The sequence below is a fragment of the Drosophila albomicans genome, chromosome 3 (assembly GCF_009650485.2).
Source record: "Drosophila albomicans strain 15112-1751.03 chromosome 3, ASM965048v2, whole genome shotgun sequence".
Taxonomy (NCBI): Eukaryota; Metazoa; Arthropoda; class Insecta; order Diptera; family Drosophilidae; genus Drosophila; species Drosophila albomicans.
The window spans coordinates 17,502,489-17,512,960 of record NC_047629.2 but is presented as its reverse complement, the minus strand read 5'-3'; the positions used below and the strand labels follow the sequence as shown (position 1 = coordinate 17,512,960).

Below are 10,472 nucleotides of genomic sequence, written 5' to 3'. Positions count from 1 at the left end.
CTTTAAGGTCGATTCAAATACGCGCTAACAATATCACACAACATATCCAAAACGATATTTATCGATAATGTAGGAAATATGTTAAGATGCAGATGCTGATCTTCTGTAATCGCCTTATGTAATGCCTTCACACTGTAGTGTAGTCTCTACAGTGAAGCCTTGTAACAGCTGTTAATTTAAAACCGGTTCACGAAGCGAAAACTGTTAATAACTGCTTAGAAAAATGTTAGGATTTATTTTATTATTTTGTTATAATAATAATAATTCAAACTAAATCTATATTGGTCTGTTTCAAAAGAGTCGCCATTTATACACGATTTTTTCAAACAAACGTTAATGTTATGTGAAGTGTAACCAGATGATAATTATACGGGTTTCTGTTGTTTGGTATATTTTAATGCGGTCATACGACGACGCAAGTGGTAAATAAAACAGCTTTCAAAAAAAGCTCTTGCTTTAGCTCGACGGCAAACACATTTATTTATTTCTTATCTGTTTTTGTTGTTCTGTTGGCCAAGAAAACACTCAAGTGCTAAGACACTAACCAACGCTATTTGTAAGATAGACGCGCGCGTTAACTGTAGTCATTTTAGTCTCAGTGGCCAGTGAAATAATTATCATACAACTCTAGCATTTTTAAAATAGAGCGTTGTGCTGACGTGGTTTAAATAATTTGTTACTTACGAATTAAGTGTAATCTTAATTCAATATACTTGTTAAATAGTTGTATCTATATAATGTCGACGATAAAATTGTTTGTATGCTGCATGATGCTAGTTGCACTAGCTATGGGCCAGGAGCAAGGCTACAGCTTCACATCAAAAGAGGTCAAATGCCACGGTAAGAAAAAGCCGCATATAAAACTGCAACCTGTTGTACAACCTGAATTATAATCTTAATTTCATCAAAAGTTTGCAAAGCAACGGTTCAGGAACTTGAGGATGCAATTGCCAAAGAGGATCCCAAGAAGATGGTTGACGTGAGCGGTTTCCGCTTGGACGCCAGTGGAAATTCAATCACCAAACGAGTGCGCTTCATCAAATCTGAAATGTTCTTGACCGAGCTCATGGAAAAGATTTGTAAGTGAAACACGTCATTTAAATTATTTGATTAATTCATATTCATGGCCTTAGGTGACAAAATGGAGGATTATCTGAAGGCCACCTACAAAAACAATGGGAAATTCACTTTGCTCAAGATGATCATCGATGGCAAAATGAATCCCGATTCCTCGCTCGTTGATTTTGTTCAGGACGGTGATCTGAATAAGAGTCTTGGACACTTTTGCCTGGAGGTGCTGGAAGACAATGAGGAAACGTTTTTGAAAGCATTCCAAGCCGAAGAGCTGGGCAATGATTTGGATATTAAGATCTGCTCGGAACAGGCTAAATATTGTGATGACGCGCCCGTACAGGATGAATACAACTTTGAGGGCAAGGAAGAACTGTGATTCCATTGCGAAATGTACGATTTTCTATGATCATCATCATTGTTATTGGATCGTCTGCAACAGACGCTTAACTAATTGACTGTATTGACCTCTTAAACTAGATGGAATTTACAATTTTTATATGCAACATAAAAATGATAATAAATTTGAAATGGTATATTACGTTGTTTACTTAACAATTAACAAATGCCAACCAGTTTTACAAGTATTTGGTGTGCAGGACAGCAGGAGCGACTAACAATAATGGAATATGTAAACCGCCTTCGTTGTTGTTAATGTCTTAAGGGTTCTTCTGTTTGTGGTGCGACACATCAGCAGAGTAGTAGAGTCAATCAATCAACTAGGTATCCTTTTCTTCAGGACTGCCAAAACTAACTGGTTAGATCTTTCAAGTCTGTTAATAATTATGATATACTTTACGGTGGGTCGGATACATTGCGCAGCATTTGATGGCGTATAACCAGAAATGGAGCTCCAAATCCAATAGTTCCCAATACCAACCAGAAGAAAGTGAAGCGCAAAGGACTTTCCATGCCACGGCGAAAAGGCATGTTCTATAGCAATATGAATTACATATAAAGGTTTATAGAATTTCCTTAAAATACTCACTAAGCCCGGAACGCCGCCTGGATAACCGGACATCCGGCGAACCAGCGGCGAAAATATGTTGCGCATCTCAAGCATTTTTTAAACTTATTTAAAATTTTAATACGAGCCAGTCCAGACAAACTTCCCCTTCCGACTGATTTCAACACGAAACATAGTTCAGTTTATAAAATAGTGAAGTCTTGTTCATTGCCTACTTATTAAAATGGGAAAACATTGCACTTTCGGTCTATAGTTTCTGGGTAATTTTTATTTATTACGTTTAAACTGTTGACTTAATGTTAATGTGTAACACAATTGACGACATGCCTGCCTCTAACAAACGTCGAAATCTGCAAGAGAGGATATATTATATATCAAACTAGCACCCCGTCTATTATCTTGACAAAACTAACCTTACATTGTTGTTGAGAACTGCGGCTGTCGGGGCTGCGACGTCGCTACGGACACTTTACTTCTTCAACAGCTGATGTCTGACGATCAAGAAGGGAGAGCCAAAGCCCAAAACACAGCCGATGGTGAATAGAGCGGTGATCCTATACTTGTTCTGCAGGCTGAAGGGCAAGTTCTGCAATTGGATAATAGTAGATTTATGATATCATTGATTTTCCATCAGGATTATTGGCTAGGTGCAAATTCACAAATTATGTAACCGCATGCACACACTATGCCAGAATTGTTACATCCGCTTTGCTTACCTCACCGGGAACACCACCGTGGCCGCTATAGCGGACCATGGATTGGGAGAAGTTACGTGCAATAACACTGCTGCGGCCCAACATCTTGTTAATTTGAGTTTTTTGTTTTTATGAAAACTGCGAGTACCAGAATGGTTTGGGCTGAAGAAAAAGTGTGACCACAAGTTGGTTTTCAAAATATACCTCAAAATAGTTGAGCTGGAGAAACATCAATTGCACTATCGGATCATCGGTATTTTTGAAATTAATTAATTATGCATTTCTGATTATTTTATTAATATCATTTTCTATTATAAATAATTTATTATTGTAAATTTTATTTTTTAGATGAACTTAGACATTTTTCAATAATAAATATTTTTTTTGCATTGGAGTGTGACCGTAAGGAATATTTAGCGAAATATACCACAATACAAAAATAAATCACGATAACTGATGCATGGTTTCACTTTAGATGGTATGTTGGTATATTTCCGAAATGCCTAGAAGAGGGCGCGTAATTTTAAACAGCTTATAGTTTTCGTGAAATTGAGTAAAAAAATATTTAATCTAGAACACTAATTTTGCTTCATGTAAGAGTCTTTATTCCTTTTATCAGACCTAAAAATAACGCTTCATTTAGGAATAAAGTCTATCATATATACAAATTAGAACTGAGTGTAATAATTGTTTTATTTGATGAATTTACAAAAATTAAAACTAGGTTATACCGTATTTTAACAGCTATTCAGCACCATGAAAAATTTAAAAGACTTAGACATAATCGAATGTATTTTGCACGGCATGATGAGCGGCTGGGGCAACTTTTGGTTTTAAGCACTTAACTAAACTTAAATTTATGCATTAGTTTAGCTTGCGAAAAAGCATCTGTATAGCATGTATAAAATTCCAAATAGCCAAATGCCCTTGTACACCTTGTCCACGACCCACATGCTATAACGAAATGAAGAAGATTTTATTGATATTATTTATTGAGAAATTATCATATAATAAATTAAATTACTTACACTTTCATGTGGCGTTTGGCAGCCGGTATGGATTCATCCGACTCCTTCAAAATCAAACGACGCGCGCATAAAACACTATTTGTGAAGTAATCGATCAGATCCAAATCAATCTTCTCAATCACATAGGTTTTTCGTTCCTTATTGTTCATGAGTTTTCGTAATTTCACAGCTTCCGAATTGTCAAAACTCCAGACATTGTTGGCATAGTACTCAAAGACTTCGAAACCCTTGTAAATACGATTCTGGACACGACAGAGACTGAAATGGAAAAAGTTCATTACATATTCGATCTTAGCTATGTGGGAGAGGCAACTTACACAGGTGGATAACGTAGAAGAATCAGTAAAGCGTCGACAAACAAAGCTGGCATCCATTGGAAGAGCACCATACAGATGTAGTGAACGATATAGTTGGACTTCATGGAACCACCCGGATACCAGGCGACGCCATTAAGCGGCACCTTGTGCTCAATAACCCAACGACCCAGTTCGATAATCTCAGCCCATGAGACCTTAATGTCGTTCGACGATGTCATGTGCGCCACACGATTTGTGCTATCCGTGCCCGCAGTAATGTTACGCCAACTGGCCACCAGAATGCCATTGACAGCAATGTCTACTGGCAGAAAGTCACCATAACCCGAGGAATTGCAGTACATGGTGCGAATGACACCTTTGCCGGCACCAATGAGGAGTCCAGTGGGTCCATTGATGTTGTCAGTCCAGCCGGGAATGGGTTCCTTCCAAATGGGAATGACAATTGATGGACGCAGTATAACAGCCGGCAGCTCATTGAACTTCTCCACTACCAAAGCCTCTGCCAAGGACTTGGTATAGGCATAAGTATTGGGAATATCGCCCAGTACCTTGCGCTCAATAAGCGACACTTCTTCGTCCGTTAGCCACTCGCAGGCCTGAATGACCTGATGAGGATTTGCTGGTGGATCGTAGGGCTTCTCGTACAACGTCTTCACATGCAGATGACAATAGGCGGTAGAGCAGTAAGCAAAGAACTCCAAGTGCTTTAGAGTGAGGGCCAAATCGAGCATGTACTTGGTGCCGCGGGTATTCATGAAGACGGCATTGCGGAGAGGTTCATCGAAGCTGCAGGCGGGGGAAACATAGAATAGAATTAGGAATACTAGGAGTAAAGATAATTAGCTTTACTTACCGCACTGTGGCCGCACAATGGTACACAATGGACACCTCGTTGCGCAGCGTCTCCAGATCCTGCTCTGAGATGCCGAGACCTGGAAGCAACACATCCCCCGCTATGGCCACCACTTGTTGTAGTATTTGCTGTTCGCCACGCAGCTGTTTCACCTGGTCGAACAACTGCAAACAACAGATTGTTAATGTTAATCGTTGTGTGAGGAGAGAATATTTCATAATTTTCCGCCATTAGCGTTTGCTTACCACATTCTGAAATATGTCCTTAATGCGCTCCTGCGGATCCTTGCCCTTCTTGGGACGTATGAGCAGATAAATACGCTTTAGTTCGCCACACGAGCTGCATGAATTAATAAGAGCATAATCACAATTTATGTTGAATTATTGAGGTCACGTGTGCCGCCAGCTGTTGGCCAACGCAACGAATACGAAACGTGAAGCAAAGCAATCAACCACCCAACCAGTCAGCAGGCGAAAGGCCAACTGGCTCGCTTTTAAGCCACCACTCGCCCACCTAATGCTGCCTAAATGCCGCCGAAGAATGCGGCAAGGCACGCAATGCAAATTAAGCAGTTTTACAATGTTGCATTCAATACTTCAGTATTTCCCCAGCAAGCATTTTTACTTACCGCAACAACTTCTCGACGAGAACCTTGCCCAGAAATCCCGTTCCGCCTGTGATGAACAGCGAACGTCCCTTGAAGCTGGCCGCTATGCGATCCACTTCGTTCTCATCCACATGGCCGATGGTCAAGACGCCCTCTTTCTCAAAATCAAAATTCGGTTTCGCTGTCATCTTTCGTCAACCGCTGTGCTGCTGTAATAAATATATATACTATACTGTATTGTAATGAAAAAGAAGTTCTCGCTTTACAAAACATGCCCTCGTCGTTTGTCATAAATGGCGTTAATCAAGTACACTATAATTGAATTTGATCTTGGCTGCGCGATCAACTGGTTTTAGTTGTTTTGCCGCTGTTGCTGTCCTCAATGCTAAGCTGGTGTCCAAGATCTGTCACTATTTGCCACCACGCTTCATGACCACCCTGAAAACCAGCAACATCAACTAAAACCCAAACCAGCCAAGCGCAGAGCAGTAAATCGCAAAAACAAAAAAACGAGACTCGAAAGTCAACAGAAATGACACCAAAATCGTATATTGCGTATCCGCAGAGTGGCACATGTGGGCCAATTAAGCCGCTTGGTCAGCGCAGATTGCAACATCAAACACTTGCCACTTGGCACTTGCTACTTGGTTCGCTGCTTATGGTCAGCATGTGTGCCATGATAGTGAGCTTGTAAGCGCAGTCGAGCAAATCCAATTCCACATCGCCCAAATTGGGTGCGAACAAGACTAAATTACAGTTTGTCCTCGCAGCGGACCTTGTTGGAAAAAGTAACTACTGACATGCTGAACTGTTGTACTTTTAGTATGTAATTATAAATATGTAATTTACAACTGAGCTGTGGACAATGCCATTAAAAGGTGTTCCAGTATTAAACATAATTTTAGCGATATTTAAAACGTTATTTTTGGACTTTAACGATCGATAAACTGGCGCTTCGATTGCGACACCGTTTAATAGCTGGCGCTCGATTAATTGACTGTTAATAGCTTTAACATTGACCGGCAAGAATTGATAAATGCTGTGCCAAGATCATAATCATTAGTAGGCAAACTAAAGATTCAGGCAACGAACGCGATTTGCGAAAGTACAATTTATTTTCGATGATAAATTTAAGCTGCTTGCATATTCCCTATATAGTATGACCTGATTGAGTTTTATGGTGATTTTAGAGCAGTTACATTTTATGCGATCGTTAAGCGAAATTATATCGTTACTATCACTTTATTACCACAGCATCAACAACAATTGTTTTCTTGAGGCGAAACTATTTTTGCAAACGTTTTGCCTGTCATTCAAAACACTTTGGCAGTCAGCAGAGCAGAGAGCTTGTCTGCCGGGTCAGAGACACAGCGACGAGGTTCGTCGAATCAAATGCACACACTATGTTTTGTGTATGTGTGTATGTGTCTACCCGTTTACAAGCTGAACAACAACAACAACAAGTTGCCAATGGGAGTTGGAGTGTCTGATGCACATCCGCACGATTCCCAGATAAAGTCAAACAAACTGAGAAATGCATCAAGCCAATTGGTCACAGGTGATCACTTTTATACTCTTCTACTCAATATTAATTATAAAAATGTAATGCGAAGTGCATTAGAGTTCAACAACAGTAACAGAATTTTCCACGAGTTAAAGTGCTGACGTACTTTTCATAACTTGATTATCTCGAGTTTTCCGCTTTGAGCTCATTAAACTGAAAAATACTCAATTAATTCATTAATTGTAGTATTTCGAGTGATCTCAAGCAGTTTATGATAAGTAATAGAACTGCTTTAAGAATTTTCCATTGATAAATACGGAAATGAAGCGTCATAAAAGTTGCATATAGTATATATATATATAAGTGTGATTTATTAAACAATAAAATAATTGTAGCATTCATTATGATGCCAGTAAGTTGATTTAAATTACTGAACTGCTTTAAGAAAGAGCTGATGAGGAATTAAACTAAAAAATTATTCAATAAATAATTCTAGTATTCATAATATAATCCAAAGTTAAAAGAGTTGTTCAAAATGTAGAAGAATTTCAGCATGAGTTTGGCTTTTCGATGCCATTAAATTAAAAATTAATGCGATAATTATTTGTATTATTCATAATAGTGTCAAGTCGGCTTAGCCTTCAGTGATCTGATTGAACTTTTAGAACGGTGTTTTGAATTAAGCATTAAGAATTTTCTGTCATCAAAAAGTGCTGACGAAGCATTATAAAAGTTGAATGTTTAATTATGATCTTCTCATTTGGAGCCCATTAAATATACAAATAGCATATTTATGGCGATCTAATAATGACAGCAAATGGGTTTAACCTTCAGTCTGAGTTCGAAATCATTTTAAATGCAGGACAATAAGCACATCAAAGCTTTCACCCAGAACATACCTATGATAAGTGTAGATCAACTTAAGGTATTAAAGAGTATAGATCGGTTCAAAAGTCTCACGACTTGAGCCAACAACAATGGAGGTTGGAGTTGGAATTGTGGCCAAAGTTGGTCTTGGAGCTGGAGCAAATGGAATAGTGACAAGTTAAATGCAGTTGCTGCAATTGCCGAAAAAATACCACTATGTTAGATAGCAAGCACGCTAGTGAGTTGTTTAATTGCATATTTGGTTTTTTTGGCCAGAAGTTGGGCAACCAGTTTTCGGCCAACTCAAAGATGTCAACGAAAGAAGGAGTAACACAAAAAGTGATAATATTAATGTACACAAACAAATCTGTAACCTGGAATTTAGCCGATCGATACTGAGCATTTTGGGTATCAAAGCATGTCAAGGATGTAAGCCATAAAAATGCTGATTTGTGGCCTCTTAAAATATGCCCAAACTTCACTAGGCAACCGCAGCCACAGATTTGAAAACGAGCTAAACGTGTGAATAGCTTTTGAATTGAATTCGATTGTTAATCAGCCGCAGTCATTCATAAAAACGAACGCATAAATAAATACAATAAAAATCATCGAATGATCTTAACTGATCGCTCAGCACACCTTTTTTTCGTATTATTCAAATTCACTTCTTTGCAGAATATTGTAAGGAATAAATATGTTTTTTTTGAATCCAACTGATATTTAACACTTTGGTTTGCAGGATGCGGTGCCAAGTCGTTTAATCGTACGCGCACATTGAATGCTAAACACCAACTGAACTGAACTCGGCTTCAAATTAGGAAAAAGAGCCTCGCACGTTGCTCGAAACGAATCGAATAGAAAACAAAAACAGCTAAGTGAATACTACTAAGCATCGTATCGACACATAAACACACACACACATACATACATACAATCTGAGATCTCTGAAAACTAGCTAAGCCACAGTGACATACAGACACACACACACACACGTGTAAACTTACCTGTATGCAAAAGCACACAAACACCAACATCAACCAAAAACAACAACAGCTGCAGTCGCCATCGCTGCCGCAGTCGCAGTCGCAGTCAGCGTCGCAGTCACTGCTGCAGTTACTGCCCAAGCTCGATGCGGCTGTTAAGTCTCTCTCCGGTCAGAGGTTCATTGCTCACTTACTGTTTGACGCTTTCTCAGTTTCGGATTTGTTTTTGTTTTTTATACCATAATTGGCTGCGTACTCTGTAAGTAAACGATCGTAGCTGCTGGCCGGCAAAAGCTTCTTTCAATATACAACAACAACAGTAGTCACAACTGCCGTTATTGCTTCACCAAACAGTAGACATTGTTGTTGTTCATCTTCTTTATTGCAATTGCTGTTGCTTTTGATGTTTGCTGCTTGAAGTTTAGAACATGACGCAATTGTTTTTAAGTTTATGTTTATAGGTTGCAAGCGCTGTTATTTGTAGTATGCGAATTGTTATATAAAAATTTATTACCATACTAACGAGATCCCATTGCTTATTCGTTAATTAGTCAAAATTGACCATGGGCTCAGTTGGTGATTGCTGCAATCATTATTAGTTACAGTTCGGAAATACAACAGCAATAACAAACTGCTTTGAAAATTCAACAATGGCATTGACATCGAATTCGAAAAGGCGCTCAGTCTGCTACAGCGTGAGACAGAGATGGAGAGAAATATAAAGAGTAAGAGGAAGAGGAAGAGGTACTCCAACGGTAGTCAAAATATTTTTGCTCACTAGTCAGTGAGTTCATCTGCCAATTAGTTGGCATTTGGAGGAGTTGGTTCATTGCGAAGTGATGAGCAGATAAGATTGTATAATATGTATTATTAGTTAGCAATTATCTTTTATTAAAATGTCTTTTCATGGGAATTATTGTTTATTGTTGTATTTTTATTAAAGTAAATAAAATACGTGTATTACTTTATTAAAATAAAAATAATTAATGTAATGCTTGTGATTTAATACATCAATATGTTTTTTTTTAAATTTATATTTGTGTTTTCTTTAATACCTTTTTACACCCTAGAAAATATACGAATTTTATTTAAATAAAAATCGAAACATTTTATTTGGCCACATATTAACATACTCTTGTAATAACTAGTTTTAATTTTAAATGCAAATTCAAATTTGCTGTTCTTTTTATTCCAAAATTTATATTTAGCCCTTTTTTTAAAAAGATTTTTATCTCCTAAAAAGTTAATGTTAAACACAGATAGAAATATTTTAATGACTACATCTCTTAAAATAACTAGTTTTCATTTATTACATTCATTATTATTTTTTGTAATCTTTTTCAATCCCAAATACAACAACTTTATTTGATCACATATTACTCATGCTATAACTAGTTTTAATTTATTTGATTCTGAATTGAAATTATAATTAGTTGTTGGCTCTCAAATTCCGTTGTTAAAGTTATTAATCTTTTGCATGTTTGCGGAGCTTGAATATATTGAATAGTAAAAGTATTTTATTGATTCTACCCAAATAGTAAATTAGAGAGGGCATTTGGCATTCCGCTAAATAAAAAAAA

The 10,472-nt window shown here is 37.6% G+C and overlaps 4 protein-coding genes across 5 annotated transcripts; 1 reads left to right on the top strand and 3 right to left on the bottom strand.

Moving 5' to 3' along the window:
- The first annotated feature begins 454 nt into the window (after positions 1 to 454).
- On the top strand, positions 455 to 1,982 carry LOC117570129 (protein seele). Its single transcript, XM_034251594.2, has 3 exons — positions 455 to 840; positions 912 to 1,079; positions 1,134 to 1,982. The coding sequence occupies exons 1-3, from the start codon at positions 738 to 740 to the stop codon at positions 1,448 to 1,450; spliced, it is 588 nt and encodes a 195-aa protein (XP_034107485.1). The 5' UTR covers positions 455 to 737; the 3' UTR covers positions 1,451 to 1,982.
- Positions 1,596 to 2,222, bottom strand: LOC117570130 (cytochrome c oxidase subunit 7C, mitochondrial). The gene is made up of 3 exons (XM_034251595.2): positions 2,060 to 2,222; positions 1,871 to 2,004; positions 1,596 to 1,812 (listed from the first exon to the last, which is right to left on the bottom strand). The coding sequence occupies exons 1-3, from the start codon at positions 2,132 to 2,134 to the stop codon at positions 1,791 to 1,793; spliced, it is 231 nt and encodes a 76-aa protein (XP_034107486.1). The 5' UTR covers positions 2,135 to 2,222; the 3' UTR covers positions 1,596 to 1,790.
- Positions 2,223 to 2,278: 56 nt separating this feature from the next.
- LOC117570131 (cytochrome c oxidase subunit 7C, mitochondrial) lies at positions 2,279 to 2,919 on the bottom strand. Of its 2 annotated transcripts, none has more exons than XM_034251596.2 (3): positions 2,755 to 2,919; positions 2,452 to 2,624; positions 2,279 to 2,388 (listed from the first exon to the last, which is right to left on the bottom strand). In XM_034251596.2, the coding sequence occupies exons 1-2, from the start codon at positions 2,836 to 2,838 to the stop codon at positions 2,508 to 2,510; spliced, it is 201 nt and encodes a 66-aa protein (XP_034107487.1). In that variant the 5' UTR covers positions 2,839 to 2,919; the 3' UTR covers positions 2,279 to 2,388; positions 2,452 to 2,507. The 2 variants fall into 2 exon arrangements, with proteins under 2 accessions (XP_034107487.1, XP_051861782.1); XM_052005822.1 differs by having other exon boundaries at positions 2,457 to 2,624.
- Positions 2,920 to 3,407: 488 nt separating this feature from the next.
- Positions 3,408 to 5,743, bottom strand: LOC117570820 (putative fatty acyl-CoA reductase CG5065). The gene is made up of 6 exons (XM_034252682.2): positions 5,560 to 5,743; positions 5,177 to 5,270; positions 4,932 to 5,095; positions 4,079 to 4,864; positions 3,762 to 4,019; positions 3,408 to 3,687 (listed from the first exon to the last, which is right to left on the bottom strand). The coding sequence occupies exons 1-6, from the start codon at positions 5,724 to 5,726 to the stop codon at positions 3,603 to 3,605; spliced, it is 1,554 nt and encodes a 517-aa protein (XP_034108573.1). The 5' UTR covers positions 5,727 to 5,743; the 3' UTR covers positions 3,408 to 3,602.
- Between the last annotated feature and the right edge of the window lie 4,729 nt (positions 5,744 to 10,472).